At 41.0% G+C, this 17,522-nt stretch overlaps 2 protein-coding genes across 5 annotated transcripts in view; both read right to left on the reverse strand.

The window, feature by feature from the left end:
* Positions 1–17,522, reverse strand: part of sulf2b (sulfatase 2b) — a 276,394-nt gene that overhangs the window by 175,097 nt on the left and 83,775 nt on the right. The window lies entirely within an intron of this gene.
* Positions 6,322–16,255, reverse strand: LOC123974594 (mitogen-activated protein kinase 8-like). Its single transcript, XM_046055412.1, has 7 exons — positions 16,238–16,255; positions 16,102–16,106; positions 15,859–15,988; positions 15,068–15,126; positions 12,183–12,321; positions 8,981–9,146; positions 6,322–6,799 (listed from the first exon to the last, which is right to left on the reverse strand). Exons 1-7 carry the CDS (start codon positions 16,253–16,255, stop codon positions 6,597–6,599), a joined length of 720 nt encoding a protein of 239 aa, XP_045911368.1. The 3' UTR covers positions 6,322–6,596.

Here is a 17,522-nt window from a genome sequence, read left to right on the forward strand (position 1 = left end):
AGAAATTTCTTTGGTTCTCTTGGTTCTCAGTTCATTCTTCAAACATCTGAAACCGAGCGCTCTACCTCACAACGTTATTGGGCAGCTAGTATCTCAAAACCCACTGGATTAGAAAAACAAGTGGCTGAGCAATGATCTAAAAGTCAAATTTATCATCTGATAAAAACAGTAGATGGGGGCTGCATTGTTAAAAAGTGCCAGGGAGACATGAAATACCAAAACACTGCACCGAGGTTTGCAATACTCAGACAGGATTAACTGTCTGTTAACACAGACGCTACCATTTCAACACAATGACCTTGAGGCAAACAGAAATACAGGGTTTGCATTACAAAGTATTCCATCCATACATTTATCTTCTTCCCCTTATCCGGGTGTTATGTTCTCTTCCCCCCCTGCTGGTCATGATGTACAATTCTAGATGATGGTGACTCATGTGTCTGTTTTTTCCCCTCAGGTGTTTTAGGTCTGGGTGACGAGGGGAGAAACTCATAAGAGGGGGCTGGGCGCTTGGCTCTCTCTCTGGTCCACCTTCCAGCCATGGCAGCAGCCGACCGCAGAGATTGCGACTGATTTGTATTCCTTTGATTATTGTTCTTTTCTTATATTTCTGGTGGGACTGGTAGTTTGTTTAGCTAGGGATTGGTTTAGGGTAGAGGGGAAGCCTCCAGATCCTACGGCCCTTTGTGGGCTGGTCTGGAGGGCTTCCCTTTCTTTTGTTTGTTTTGGCCAGCCCATCAGATTTGTTGTTTTGTTTGAGTTAAATTTTGAACTTATTTCATGTTTATTTCAATAAACTTATGTTTTTGCATTACTTCTGGACTCTCTGGTTATGTTCGACCCCCTCTTGTAACGAGCTTTGGTGGTGGTCGTAACACCGGGGTTGGGTCGCAGTAGCAGCAGTCTAGGCAGGGTATTAGAGACATTTCTCTACCCAGCAACAGTTTCCAGCTCCTCCTGGGGGAATTCCAACGTGTTCCCAAGTCTGACTTGGAGATGCTATACCGAGGTCCAACCGCTTCACTCTCGGCTGCAAACCGCCCCAGTGCGTGCATGAAGCAAACAGAACCACATCATCTGCAAAAAGCAGAGACGCAATTCTGAGGTCCCCAATCTGGACACACTCGTCACCTCGTCTGCATCTTGAGAACCTGTTCATGAATATCACAAACAGGATCGGAGACAAGGGGCAACCTTACGGAATAAATATTGTCCCAAATGTATTGTAGCTGTGTGGAAAAGTTTTGTACTCGTTAAAATGTTTTGTTTGTTTTGTAGCTGTGTGAAAATGTTTGACGTTTACAGGTGCGGATCGATTCTACAGGTACAAAACATATCTTCAGTTACAAGCGGTTTTGTCCCACATTTGACACATTCTACTGAACAACCAATGGGAATGCTCTGGTTTCTTGCAGGGAGTTTTGGCTTCAAAATAACGCAGATAGTTAATGCATTTCCATAATCTGCTCTCTCTCACGGTACCATTTCCGCCCATTAAATGAAATGTCTGTATTCAAGGAACTAAATAGTAGAAATAATATATTAGTAAATAAAATATTTTATTATATGCATTTATATTATCTGTCCATCATCCATATCTCACAAAACAAAGTAGACTGCAGGTTAATTCTATGCTTGCTTAATTTATGTTGATCCAAAACGACTACATGTGTTCACTTTTCTCGCTACTTTTTTTGCTTTTACGTGACTGCACGGATTGAGATATATTTATCACCTCAGCGTCAATGTTCTGTTCAGCATGACTGCAGTCTAACTTTACTGCAATGTTTAGAGAAATAACCCAGTGACAGACCCCGCCCCCCAGAGTCCGTGATTGGATCCTGATTGGATAGTCAAATGACCCGTTAATCAGAGCATCCCCATTGGTTATTCAGTAGAACGTGTCAAATGTGGGACAAATCTACTTGTAACTATAGGTTTGTTTTGTACCTGTAGAATCGATCCATACCTGTAAACTTTGTTTTTTTCTGATATTCAGATACACATTCAAACATTGTCACAAAGCTTCAAAACATTTTCACGAGTACAAAACTTTTCCATACAGCTACAATATTTTTGGGACAGTATTTATTCCGTACAACCTTGGCCAACACCCACTGAAAAACTAGTCTTCCAGAAACGATTTATCCCCACTTTAGCCCAGGCGTTGCTTTGCGCTAGCCCACTGCATTGGCGACCTACTACGCCAGCGGTCGGTAATAGGCAGCCACGGGCCAGATATTATTATTACCGACCACTGGTGTAGTAGGTCGCCAGAACCGGCCCGCCAGCAATAATATCTGGCCCGCAGCCTGTTTGCTTTGATAGCAGAAAAAAAAAAAATAAATAAAATCATAGCGGCTGGTACTGAAATAGATCTCGGTCATGACAGCAACAGTTACTAACATAATCACTTCCTCTTAAGTGATTTTGCATCCAAAATAAAAGCGCGAGAATGTTTTTTGCAGCAATGCTTTTACTTTGAAAAGGTCTGAAGGACATTCGAAAGAGACTCTGGCTTACTTGACACACCTCTGAGAATTTTCTCAGGGGAAATGAAAATTAGCGGCCACAGGTTTATGAATGCGGATCAAACGTCGGGACGCGCACACACTGCAGCGCATGCTTTATTGCGAGCATGTGAAAAAGTGTCCTTATAGGCTAATCAATTTGTTTAACAAGGGAGAAAAAAAGGTTTTCAGGATTGATCATACAACTCCTCCAACGGGAGTACCGCACTCTACCGGCTGAGTTAAACATGCACATGAGTATCCAAGGGGTTGAAATAATTTGACTGAAATAATGTTCTGGCCCGCCATGTAATGGCTTGAAAAAAATTTGGCCCGATGTCAGACTTATTTGCCGACCCCTGTACTACGCAAACAGACTGGCTCCACTCAAATGAACAACAGGGCAGTGTTCTTTCCCTTGGTTTGGCTTTACTGTCTTCAGAAGGTCGGAGAGCCCAGTAAGCCTAGCTCTAGATCCATACGGACTCACACAGCAAAGTTAGCGGCACTGAGTGCGTGGCACAAACCCAATCAGTGGCAACATGATGACGGTGCAAACACTCCAGTCCTTCCAGTAAGATCCCTGAAAGAGACTCAGCATGGATAGTCTCAGCTGGCTGATTGCTGAGCACCATTCTGACTAAACTGGTGTTTACTGTGTCCTAAACTGAATTAGCCATTTAATTCTCAGCTCTCATAAACTCTGGCTGTGATTACATCAGTCTGATTTAAAACTCCCATGAACATAGTTACACTTCCAAATACGATAATCAGATAAGGAGCCAACACACATTCATTATGTTACAGTCATGCTCTATTTTGGGACTGAAGTCCCAATGATTCTTTGGAGGATGTACGTATAATGTTGCCATGGGTTTAGTGAGTGCCTGTATTTGTTTACATTTAGTCAAACTGGCAGCATTGAAAGTACGCCAAATGAGCCGTCAGCTCTTCCTGTTTGCAGTGAACCCATGGATGTGCAGACAACCAACACTGGATCATTTTGATACTGAAGAAATCTTAAAAACATGCAGATTCTCAGGAAAGCTCTGCAATTATAAAGAGTGTCTTCTTTCTGACATTTCTAAGTGTATGTAAGTATACCTGCGGGATATATTCACAATGGATATTGGAGATAACGTTATTCTGGGGAAATGTAAGTTCCGCTGAATCTATAAATATGTGCATCATGTCCATGTGTTCATTTGATTGTAGGGCTGCAACTTAATGGAATAGTCGAGTAGTTGTTAGTTGAAGCCTCCTCGACCACTAGGAATTACTCAGTGCCTCTTATTTAGCTGTTCAACTTTAAAATTTAGTTTGAGATTGTTTTAGGCATGTGCTAAGTAACAATAAAGACGAAAAAATTAATACTGCGTTAAAAAAAAACTTTTAATGAACATTTCTGTTGTAGCAACATGTCATGAAAAAAAACAAGTATATATTGTAAGAAATAACTAATTAACAAGGCACAACATTTATCTAGTCAGAGATGCCTTGCATGCCTGTCCTGCAACTCACTGGGACAAACTGACAACATATTTTTATATAAAGAAAGTAAAATTTTCATGTATCACATTTGCCAAATTTACAATTTACAAATAATTAAAAATTTGTAGTTGACAGTGTTTCACTAAATTTATAAAGTTTACCCTGACTCAACAACTCACAAAACTCCATGTTTGGAGGAGAGAGAACTCAATGAGGATAACAAGAAACCATTAAAAACACCAGATGTAAACATAAAGGCAAGATCTGATATCTGGGAAATGTATCCAGATACAGATCATATTTTAATACGACTTAAAAAGTATGAAAGTGTCCGGTGTTCCCTAAACGTGTGCACGTGTCTCCAGCTGTTGTGTATAATAATTATTAGCTACTCTCTACGCCATTAACCAGTCATCGATCAGGAGAAAATGTCTTTTAACATTAAGCTACCTGGTAAGCTAACTAGCTTACTGAGACGAGTCTTCATCATCCAAAGGTCCAACATGCCTCCTCTTCAGATGCTCAGCTTTGCAAATGCTGCAGTTCACAACTTTTTTGGTGGAGAGAAGAGTGAAACGCTCTCACGTTTCAGAGGGTTTAGGTCTTGAAGTACGTTGATTATTTGTCGCACTCCTATTTGACTGAGATTTGACTCTGAAAAGGAGTAATATTTTTAAAGGAAATTGCGGCAATCGGGCGCCTGGCGTTGTTCAAAATGATGAATTTGCTTCATTTAGTTTTGAGATTTCAAGTTATTTTGCTATTACTACAATACTTTCATAAAATGGACATTTACATTTATTTACTTGAGCGAAATTTATGTCAGAGGTCGCAATCCTCTGGAGCAAAGAGGGGTTAAGTGTCTTGCTCAGGGTCACAGTGGGGGATTGAACCCGGGTCTCTCACACCAAAGGCAGGCGCCTTATCTACTGCGCCCAAAATGTATAAAAACAATCTTGAGTATTATATATACACATTATCATTTGTCTATTTTATACCAAGTCTGTCAACTGCAAATCACGTAAATTTCATCTGTTAGCATGTTGTGTTGCTTAAAATGATTAAATAAGTAAATTACATGTTTCCTGTATGTCAAGTCAAGGCCCTTCAAGGCCGTTAAGTCTTATAGCGAGACAATTACAAGAGGTTTTAAAAAAAATAAATAAAAAAATATATTTTTATGTGGCATTTTATCTGTAAATATGTGGGAAGAAAAGCGTCCGTCACACAAATGAGAGGTATATTTTTTAATAAATCTGTAAAAGAAAATATTCTATCTGTAAAAGAAAATATTTTGAAAAAACGTTCTGTATTTCACAATGCAACCGTATACACAACAATGTGTATGCGGTCCAATGCAGTGAGGAATGCACAGACCTGTATATTGGGGAGACTAAACAACCACTACACAAACGCATGGCTCAACACAGAAGGGCCAACTTCTCAGGTCAAGACTCTGCTGTCTACTTACATCTGAAGGACAGAGGACACTCGTTTGAGGACCACCAGGTGCACATTTTAGACAGAGAAGATGGATGGTTTGAAAGAGGTGTCGAGGAAGCATCTACACCAGGGTCGAGAAGCCGTCATTGAACAGAGGAGGGGGTCTACGCCACCACTTATCCCCCACTTACAATGCTGTCCTTTCATCACTTCCCAGGAAACTCAACAAACGTAACCTATTGACCTCAGGTGAAGATACCAACGATGGTCGTTCAGTCTTGGCCACCGGTAGTCCTAACCAGGAACACTAACGAACCAGCGGTATCGATGACCCTGGCAAACGACCCCACTGAGGTTAAATAGCTGAGTTTCCCTGCCAGTCAGTCAGAACTGAAGAAGTCCTTTGGATGAGGGACAAAACGTCTTCCAGTATTTTCAACTAAGTCCAGTTGCCCTTGACTTTAACCTTCGTTGGATAACTATGACCTGGATGACTGAGAATCTTCATAGACATCTAATAAATAATATAAATTTATCACCAAGCTCTAACTAACACTGCAACCAACATAAAGTTTACTTTTTCAAGCTAATGCTTCACCAAGCTTAGCTAACCAACGTCATCCATTAGCATATTAGAGTATTAAGCATCTCAAACCTGCTTAATGTAAAGTAATAAATTAGTATTTACATTTACAACACACTGATCATGTTGAGAAACAGATATACACTGTGTTCTACGCTGATTTACCCAACCCCCCCAAAAAAAAAAAAAAAAAAAAAAAAAAAAAAAAACACACACAGCCGTATTTGTTTCAGGATACATGCAAACCAACTATAAACACTAAATAAAGCACCTACATAATGTAAAATATTGTTTTCATTCATGTACAAAGAAAAGGTTTTAAAAAGTGGGAGAGACCGTTTTCATGACAAACGTTTTTACATGTGACAGCAGGTAAACCACATGTGTCATTAACTAAACCTGTTATTGTGGTCATTAGCTCACTAATGCGGCTTAATGTGTGACTTCTAATGGAATACAGCAATCATTAGTGCTGTTAATAATAAAACTGCCTGCCCTGAAAAAGGTCTTTTCCTCTTCAACTCAGTCACTGAAACAAATGAAAGTCACCGCTGAATACGATCACGCCATCACACATTGAACAGGCACAGTAGATGGGCAGGTTTTCCCATTGTGTGCAAAGATATGAACAAGATGTCAGACAAAAGGATGAGACAAGACGGCCTTTTGGGGTTTGGATGGAGGTTCAACTTAAGGATACGATCAGTGCCTGGAAACAACACACTACCCCGGACCATTTCAGCCATGATGCAGCCAACAGACCAGACATCAACTGAAAAATGAGATGACAACCACCAAATTAGCATGCAGGACTGAAAGACGAACAGAAAAACAACTGTAACAACAAACGAACAAAAGGGAAAAATAAAAGAAACATGACGTGGTACCAGGTGATGTGTGTGATACATGACAAAAATGGATTGCATGCAGTTGAGTGCACTCTCAAACCCAGGTCTGTGTCCCACAGGGATAAGGGAAATGATTATTACTCTTTTTGGCTAGAGTGGCAGCAAGATCATTTCTGCATCAGGTACACTAAATTGTGAATCACAAGCTTTGAAAAGTGAGACACTGACTCTCAAGGTCTTCTGAAAATGTTATGTCTTAACACCCTCAGTATCCTCACTGAAATTCATGTTGTACTTGTTAAACTGGAATAATGTGATCTGTAAGGCAGAAATTATCATTTGTTAGCTTTTTTTGTTATACCCACATGTGTGACGTTGCAGATTACAAGTCTCACAAATATTTCTGTAACAGAGCACCAATATATCAGAATTATATTAAAGAAAAATTCATTTTTTCTGTGACTGCTGCTTTGGTATCTACAAAGACATAGAAAGCAGTCTGAGGACAGACAAGGGTATTGTTTGCACTTAAGTTCTCAACAATGGAAGAGCAAACTATTAAATTCTATTTCGGGTTTTTCATGTGACTGTCATGCTTTAAGCAAGAGTGCTGCTGCTTCGGTGAGTGAGGAGGCAGCGGTGTGAGTTTGAGTACCTGTAGGAAGAGCAGGTGGGTGGTTGCAAGTCAGGGTGTCAGGCAAAGCTGAGAAATAGAATTTCTATAGTTGCTCACAGGATATGAGACTGAAAAGATGAAAGACGTTTGTGTGCTATGTTTTGTTTCACAAGAAACGCCAGACACTGCTGCAAGCAGCTCAAGGATACAATCCCTTCCTGGAAAAAGGATTTTGTGGCGAACCATTTCTGCCATAATGCAGCCCACAGCCCAAATATCCACTACATATGCGCAGCATAAAAAGGAGGAAGAAGAGAATAAGCAAAAAAAAAAAAAAAAAAAAGAATGCAACATGTCAGCAGGAAAATTTAGGGTCAATGTTTTTGGTCAAGAGGATTAAGGGTGGGAGACTATTAGTATAAACAAGATTCTCCTCAGTTTTATTATAGTGGGAGCATTATTGCTATGTATTCAGCTCATGATACCTGTACAAAAGGGAACATTTTATTCTACGAGTGCTTTAAAAACCGAGATTTGCTTAACTGGCTGTTATGCATCGCATTTTATACCTAAAAGTCCGAGTATCTGCTACGCTAAAGAACGCTAGTTACCTTTCTAGCAAAGGAATGTTTCAACATTTTGGGAAAGGCACTTGTTAGCTTAATGATCTGAGAATTACATGGATTGATACCACTATCATGTCTGTACGCTAAATACAAAGCCAGAACCAGGAAACAGTAAGCCTAGCTCTGTCCAAAGGTAGAAAAATCAGCCTGCCAGCACTGCCAGAGCTCAACGATTAGCACATTATATTTCCTGGAATCCCCCCACCGAGACATAGTCTTAACCCTGTAAAACCCCAGCTTGTGGTTTTTGCACTTTGTTTTGTGTACAGATTAAACAAACATATATATATATGTTAATTAGTGAGGTTTAGAGGTGCTGGTAGGTGGATTTTGATTTTGTTATCCTCTGCTACCAGTCTTTATGCTAAGATAATCATCTCCTGGCTCTAGCTTCATATGTAATGGACAGATATGAGAGTGGTATCCCATCTTACATGTGGCGAATAAGTATATTTCCCAAAATGTTGAACTATTCCTTTAAGACCATCTTGCAGAAACTGCGACACATTCCAAGCAGGAGCACCAAGTGAAACTGCTGAAGCATGCACAAGTGGCATACTGGCATTATTAGCCAGGCTATAAGGAGCTCAGGACAAGCAACCTCTTAATAAAACATCAAACGCATGCTAAAGCACTGCTGGGAAATGGAGGCCCTAGACAGGAAGTTTCCCACAAAGCAACGCTGCCCAACATGCCAACTTCCCCCCCACTGAGTGTGACCTTAACAAGAATAGGGAGTGTGTGTATTTGGGAGGTGCTTTTAAAAAACATCCCAGGGGGGAGGGCCATGCAGCAGGCCAGGCAGCAGCTTCTTAGCTCCTCATTGGCCAGTCGCTGTCAAGACACTGCTTTCCTCCACTCACCATTGGCCTGATAGCCCATGCCCAGGATGACTTCAGGTGCACGGTAGTAGCGGGTGACAACATAGGGAGTCATGAGGAGGCCTGTGGCAGCTGTCCTGGCCAGGCCAAAGTCTAGGATCTTCAGCGTGCAGTCAGACTTCACCACAATGTTGCTGGGCTTCAGGTCCTGTACAAAAAACACAACACGGAGAGCCTGATTAAGACTGACGTGCTACAGTTGTGGTATGATCTGTTGGTGTCCTGCTCTGAAAGGGGCAAAAAAAGAAAGTTTGATGTTGAGACAAATTGTATAAAAAGACAGTTGAGAGTTGAGTAAGAAATATCAAATACCACATACAAAATCATTTTCTTTGGGGGTGAGAACAAATCTTCAAATAAATTCTGTATATGTGAAACACTATGTGGTGTAGTTGGGGCTTGGATACTGGACTAATAAACTAAGAACTATTGCGTATATAACAACAGGTGCAAACACAATGGTGATGACCGTATTTAAAATAGGGTTGTGTGTTAAATACAGATGCTTTTAGGCTTTTTAGATCACAATAAAATTGACACATCCCAAATTGCATATTCATCAAGGCAAAAGTAATAAATGAACAACAGGTGCTATCTTGCACTTCTGGAAGATCAACTTACATGTTAATTTGCTGGTGATATGAAGTTTGCACACGTTTTTACTCACGCAAACCTTTAGTAAATCTGGCCCAAAGTGTTTTTTTTGTCCAACTTTTTATTTGATCCTCATTTAACTGTTCACTGAGTTCTGTGTGCTGCATTATATTCTTCACTGTTTCATGTCAATCACCTGACACCTACAGAAAGAAAGTGAAGAAATATGACATCTACTGAGCCACAGTTGTTAATGGTAGGTGTCCTTTCAAGTGTCCTGACAAAAACAAAGAGCTTTTGAAAAACGGTTTAATTTGCAGTGAAAGCTGTTCCTCTCTTCTGAAGCTAATCCTGACAAATTAAACTGACATTAATATCTGTCTAGCACTTCAAATTTCCATCCGGTGAGGTGACATGTCATAAACAAGACTAACTGCCTGTGGCTATAATCTACTGATTGGCCGTCTGCCAATACAGTTAATGCAACAATGTCAGCAGGTATATTTCCCTTTTATACAAACCTTCAGGAATAAATCAGGGAAACAAAGAGAAAAACAACACTGAAGTACTGAAGCCCCAATTCTCTACCAATAACTAGAATGTGCAGACATGGTCCACTTAATCCACACTCCCTCCGCAAGAGCACTGGGTCCTAATTAGTTTGGATTAATGCTTATAGGTTATAAAATAACCAAATTAAAATTTTCCTCCAGGTCAATAAACAGGTGGAGGTACACAAAACTTCCCAGCTCCTCAGGATTGGGATATCTATGCTCTTTTAGGGAAAAAAAAAAAAAAAAGGAGGACTTGTTAGTAACTATTAAAATCTCAGTGATTCCCACAGGTTTTTAAGAGACTATGGTGGGTGGGCCTCGGACTCTCTTGGGGGATGCGGGGTTCGAGGCTATCTATGAAGAACTTTGCACTCTTGTAAACAACCTTGTGCTCTAGTAAACTATTTAATCATAAACCCATTGTATAGCTATACATGGTGATGAATCAGCAACAAAAGTCAACAAATTTATTTAATGTTTTTCCAACAAAATACTTTTTTTTTTTATTGTTGTTTTTTTTGTTTTTTTTTTTACTTTTAATGGACACATGTAATACGTTTTTTACTTTCTGTGAATATAATCCAATTAATCTTATTTCCATAGTCTATAGATACCTTATTTTGAAAAACGGACCTTGTCATCACAAGTGAATCCTCGTGCTAAATTCATTCAGTCCAACCCAACTTGAAAAATAATGTTGTATGTGGTTCTCGTATCGCGTAACATGAAGACATCACAGCCCCTCTTCAGGTAGGCCTCATACTTCAACACTTGTCTTTGTAAAGAGAGAAACTGACAGGATAAAGTCGCTAACCTGTCAGCTCGCACTGGTCCGTTACAGTGGCTTTACCATAAAGGCTTTAATACGTGTGCACTACAAATGTAGGTGCGGCTAGCTTAATCGCCTTCTCACAAACAAGTGACAGAAACAGGCCGCTAATGTTACCGTAGTTACCTCAAAAGAAAAGTGGTTGTCTCGAGTCGGATGCCAAAGTGTGTGAACGTGCAAGCTTAAAGCAGAGCGGAGCAGTTCCCACAAAACATAACTTGAGAGGTTTGTAATGTTATTATGAGAGGTGTAAAAAAATGTAGGTTCATTTTGAAACTATGCTGCTATGAAGCATGGATCGAGCTGGCCAACTCAATACCCTCACCTCTCTATGAAGCTGGATCACATTGTCCTTCTCATGATCACCACCTGGTTTGCACAGAATACTACAAAACCTGCCATCAAGGTAGCCAAAAATGTCCAGGAGGCAGCTCACTAGCAAACAATAAAACACTAATTTCATCATCATAATCATTATCACTTCTTGGCAATGAGACTATCAAACTGTGTGGCTAACGCCTTGAAAAGGTGGAAAAACGTATTCTTTAGGTAGTGCTTAGCAACTCCGAGCATCTTCAAAAGAACAAGAGAGCTCTCTCATCACAGACATAAAGCCCGCAAGAACGAGAGAGCTGAATCTTTGGCGATCCATGACTCATACTGCATCTGTTGCACTTTATGAAAGCTTTGCGTGCCGAACCGCGCTGATGCGAGTGGCGCTGGTTAGCTCCGCCTGTGGCTCAATTAGTTCTGGCTGGCAGAGCAAGAGGAGCTCTGCTAATCTACTGCTGCGCCTCTTACTGAGGGTGATTGACAGAGTGCCGTCAGAGTGTGTGTGTGTGTGCGCATATAAGAGCGACCCTTTGTTTATAGCTGCTGGTGCTTCAGGGTGTGTGTGTGTGTGTGTCATCCTGTGTGTGTTGTTTCAAAAGTGAACAAGCACCTGAGTGTATGTGTGTGCAACCTACGTCATCTCTTCTGTATGACAACCTGTTTATGTTTGCCTGTGTTATCTGGTGATTTCATTTATCACTAAAGTGTCACTAGATGGATACACATTTTCACTGTCTTCACACGCCATGTGCCCCTGGCTACAGCTGTATATCAAGTTGAGCGCGCCTATGTGTGCCAACATTACAACATTTGGGCCTACTATCTGCATCTGATGCACGCAAATCTGTTATGCATGTATATTAGAGTGCCTGACCCTGTGTATGATGCCGGCGGCGTGTAGGTGTTTGATCCCACACAGCATCTGGTAGAGCAGGTAGGACAGCCTCTCGTGGTCAAGCTCCATCTGAATCACCTGGCACAGGTTTGCATCCATCAGCTCCATCACTAGATACCTGCAGGGAAACCACAGAGGGCAAAATAATCACACAGGCAGGCGGACACACAAACACAGCTTTCATACATTCACCGGTTATTATTTCACATGGGATGCAGCATATTCTTGACTTGTGTGACTATATAATACACATCAAAAATAAAATGAAATATTAGATGCTGAAGGCTGAAGTTTCTTGGCTATTTCAAGCAAACCATTTACTATATAATTAAACCATAACTATGTAACCTACTACCTAAATTTAACGTAAAACTACATTTTACATCTCCTAACCCACACTGCACTTGTTTTCTGTGGCATTTAGGAAGTGACAGTAAGGGTTCTCCTTCTCAAAACTGTGATGATAATATGTTATCTGGCAGCTGTTACATCATCAGTCCCTAAAATGCTCCTACACTGAGGAAGGCCCTTCTGACAGACTTTTATACAAAAAGAAACATCTTGGTGACAGAGTGTGCAGCTCTACGCCATAAAAAGTAGGACTTAGGACTGCTTGGATGATAATTTGTATACACAACATGTAGTCAAGTGAAAATGGCTAAAATCCACTGTCAAAGGATGTTTATGTGTAAGGCTGAGTGTGTGTACACATATGCACATACATATATGCTGAAATTCATATTTTTAGAAAATCGTGCGCTCTGCAATACAAGTATGCACTCAGGTATACAAACACACAGGCAAATGGAGTGCTCATCCTTCATCCTCTAAGTGTGTGTTTGCGCCGCAACCCTCTGGCTATGATTTGGCCAGTTTCCTTTTTAGCTCCAATCAGGCAGACACAGCACTGCGCGCGCACACACACACACACACACACACACACACACACAGCTTCTAGAGGATGGCATTAATCATGTTTGTTCCCGTCATACTCTACAAAACCATCACTTCCCCCACATTTCAGTTTAGTATTCCCCTCTGTGAGATTCCACAGCAAGTTTCCACTCGCATGGATGTCTTGCAGACTTGCAAACACATCCCATCCAGGACGCTGCATAATATACCCTGATGTTGGTCTTATTAAGGAAACCGTCCAGCCAAATGTGGAATATATAAAAGTTGGACTTTGCAAATGATGATTATTTGGTAGTTTCTATGTTACTTTTGTGACTTGTCAGTGTTCAGTTATTTTACCCCGAAACATTTCCACCTGATGATCCACTGAATGAATCTAGCTTAAACATTTAACCTGTCCATTTGCTGTGATTGCAGGTGTTTATATGTATTCCTTGAAATAAATCTTCCTGTACTATGCACCAGGGCTGAACGATTAATTGCATTTGCGATATCGCGATGTAATAAAACCAGATTTTCTAATCGCAAAGGCTGGTCACATGACACGCGAGATTAAACCAGTCTGCAGAGAAAGCATCAACTTTGCACATTACGCTGTACCTTGTCTTCTTGTGGTACAATGGCCTTAATCTTGACAGAAGCTGACACAACATTAACTTTAGTGTCACACAGGGAATGAAAGTAGCACCCGCCACCCGAGGGTAACTTGGTGGTGGGTGAAATCGTCAGGCCATCCGCAGCTTTGATGGACAGGAAAAATGCACAACAGATAGACATATGTAGTAAGGTGGGGTGGTGATGGCACAATGAATAAGACGCCTGCCTCACCTTTGGTGTGAGAGACCCGGGTTCAATCCCCCACTGTGACCCATCCACCATTGTGTCCCTGAGCAAGACACTTAACCCCTCGTTGCTCCAGAGGCGTGCGACCTCTGACATGTATAGCAATTGTAAGTCGCTTTGGATAAAAGCGTCAGCTAAATGAATAAATGTAAATGTAAGGTATTGTGGCGATCGGCGCCTGCATCACACACACAGCCACCAGTCAGCTCAGGAAATATCTGTGAAACGGCGTTTCAAACCAAACTTTCAAGTCCGAAAGAGGCACAGTCTGACCCGAGTTACAGCCTGGTTACAGCCAGCGCGCCTCTTAGCAGCATTGCAAGCTGCTGGGGAACTCTGGTGATGTCAGAGAATTACTAAGCTTGTCTATTAAACACGAGAGGCGTCACGTGGTTTTATTTTCGTTGGGCAACTTTTGAATTGAACCTCAAACTGAGTTGTTTTTTTTTTGCTTACTGGGATAGAGAAAGATGGACTCCTAGGAGATTTGAACTGAGATAAGGACGCATTAATTGGTGGTTTAACTGTGGGTTTTGTTTTGAGCACTTACTGTATAACACACTGTGGTGAACTTAGTTTTTCTTGTGGTCTGTAGGTAGGCCGACCTGATGATATTATATCATATTATTTAATACCATGACTTGACTCAAATTATCTTTCTCATATTATTATACTTTAATGTATCTTCTCCACCATTGCTCATAATAATAATTCTACTAAATTCATCATAACACAGGCCTGACCCACAAGAAAGAACAGTGTGGTTGTGATATGTATATTATATGTATATTGTGTTGGTCATACTATACACTGATTTACTGCTTGTCCATTTTGAATAATACTGAAGGTACAGAGCTTAGAAATTAGATCACATATTAAATCGCAATATTGGTAAAAAAAAAAAAAAAAAAGCGCAATTAGATTATTTTCCAAAATTGTTCAGCCCTACAATCAACCTGTAGTAAGGCAGGATTAAACACTAACCATGGATCTAGCTATGCTGCACAAGCCCCCTAAAAAGTAATCTAAACCCCCAGCATGCTACATCCTGTATTGATTTTACAAAGACATGGCGAGCAGATGTTATCTGGCTCAGTAATACTCACACATCTTGGAATTCTTCCAGCGTCTTCTGTGGCGTGAACACGTTTAACAGGCCGATTATCTGCCGGGGAAAAAAAGCACCAGTTATTACTCTGCGAATCCGGAGGGGAGATGATGGGTCGTAATGAATGACATCACTGCCACCACCTCGGCATCCCTGAACCGAGCAGGGTTCATCAGAAAGGCTCTGACTGCGGCAGCTGGATTGTAAACAGTGAACAACAACAGGACAGTCCCCAATTTAAAGCACTACATAAAAAACAAACACGGAGCAGCAGTAGGGAGGATCAACAAGACCTCTGTTTTAAGGTCACCTATCAAACAAGGTGGGCAGCTTCTTGGATCATTATGACTCTGCAGTAAAAGGGTCGTAAGATGGAGATGAATCTCTACAGAAATGTCACTGATTAACTTTACATTATTTTGAATAATAAATGACCCAATATAAATATTTAATCACCTGCAATGCAGCCTGATACGGCCCCTTCACAGGAAAATTATGTTCAAACTGATTTAAAGATTAAACATGTTGAACTTTCCTTTTGCTCCGTCCAAGTGTCTTCTGTTATTTATATTGTAAATTCACTGCTCCCACATGCTTGTTCATCACATTACTTCTTGACTGATCTCAACTCTGAAACAACCCCATGCATTTGAACCAGCTACGAGCCTCTATCCGCAGGAAACACACAAGACAGGGAAGGTGTCACGGCCCAAAATTTGCCACCCCCTAATGGTCACATTGATGTAGCTAGACATGCTTAAAAAGAAAAGAAGCTGTCTGAGCACTTACGTTCTTGTGGTTGACACATTTCATGAGCACCAGTTCTCTGTAGGCCCGTTTTGCGTGAGTTTGATTCTGAAACGGCCGGCTCAGCTTCTTGATGGCGACGTTCCTCTCAAAGTTGTGGTCATACGCTGAACTGGGGTGGAGAACAAAAGCAAAAACTTACAACAACAATTATATATAAGTCTTCGCACTCTTTTTTTTTTTGCTATGTTGAAGATGGAATGAAATTACAGGTTGTACTCTCACCAAGTCTGTTTGGGACAATTTAGTCAAAGGTTAAGAACATGCAGACTACACTTTGTCTAGGAGTAGGAGTCAGACATTTTCAATTCCTACACACAGGGGCTTTAAAATGGTATACATTTTTGAGGACACTACTTACTAAGGCTATGGCTAACATGTTAGCAAACAGCTGCACATCCAGCAGACATGGAGCAACATTAGAATTGATTTGGACTGACCTAAAAGTCGAATATTCACTCTGCATTTAGCTCAGTTTCCACCGTCTCTCATGGAAATATGTGGCTCTTCAGCTGCTAAATGCTGTTCACCAGCTAGTCGCTAACTTTGTTTGCCGTTTGGTGCTGGGCAGATAGTGTACAGTTGGCTTTTAGAGGGTTTTCCCTATTAACACTGATCAGACTGAAGAATGAATCACTAAAGTGAAGCTGCGGCCATCGAGTCAACAATAATCTGTGGGCTCATCACTAAAAGTGACCCCTTTCACATAGCAAACTGTACTTTACGGTGTTGCAGAAAATATTATATATCACAATATATATCAATAATAGGGCTGTGCGATATGAAGATACACACACACACACACAGGTGCTGGCCATATAATTAGAATATCATCAAAAAGTTGATTTATTTCAGTAATTCCATTCAAAAAGTGAAACAGCCTGATATATTTCAAATGTTCATTCCTTTTGGTTCAATATTGAAGACACCTGGTGCCACACTCTAATCAGCTAATTAACTCAAAACACCTGCAAAGGCCTTTAAATGGTCTCTCAGTCTAGTTCTGTAGGCTACACAATCATGGGGAAGACTGCTGACTTGACAGCTGTCCAAAAGACTTTGACACCTTGCACAAGGAGGGCAAGACACAAGAGGTCATTGCTAAAGAGGCTGGCTGTTCACAGAGCTCTGTGTCCAAGCACATTAATAGAGAGGTGAAGGGAAGGAAAAGATGTGGTAGAAAAAAGTGTACAAGCAATAGGGATAACCGCACCCTGGAGAGGATTGTGAAACAAAACCCATTCAAAAATGTGGGGGAGATTCACAAAGAGTGGACTGCAGCTGGAGTCAGTGCTTCAAGAACCACCACGCACAGACGTATGCAAGACATGGGTTTCAGCTGTCGCATTCCTTGTGTCAAGCCACTCTTGAACAAGACACAGCGTCAGAAGCGTCTCGCCTGGGCTAAAGACAAAAAGGACTGGACTGCTGCTGAGTGGTCCAAAGTTATGTTCTCTGATGAAAGTAAATTTTGCATTTCCTTTGGAAATCAAGGTCCCAGAGTCTGGAGGAAGAGAGGAGAGGCACAGAATCCACGTTGCTTGAAGCCCAGTGTAAAGTTTCCACAGTCAGTGATGGTTTGGGGTGCCATGTCATCTGCTGGTGTTGGGCCACTGTGTTTTCTGAGGTCCAAGGTCAACGCAGCC

This window comes from Micropterus dolomieu, linkage group LG08 (assembly GCF_021292245.1).
Source record: "Micropterus dolomieu isolate WLL.071019.BEF.003 ecotype Adirondacks linkage group LG08, ASM2129224v1, whole genome shotgun sequence".
Classification (NCBI taxonomy): domain Eukaryota; kingdom Metazoa; phylum Chordata; class Actinopteri; order Centrarchiformes; family Centrarchidae; genus Micropterus; species Micropterus dolomieu.

Coding starts and splice junctions, on each gene's coding strand:
- LOC123974594 (XM_046055412.1), bottom strand. Junction 12,322..15,067: donor CTGGAAGAATTCCAAGATGT/GTGAGTATTACT, acceptor GTTTCCCTGCAG/GTATCTAGTGATGGAGCTGA. Junction 6,800..8,980: donor CATGGGCTATCAGGCCAATG/GTGAGTGGAGGA, acceptor CTCATTTTTCAG/TTGATGTCTGGTCTGTTGGC.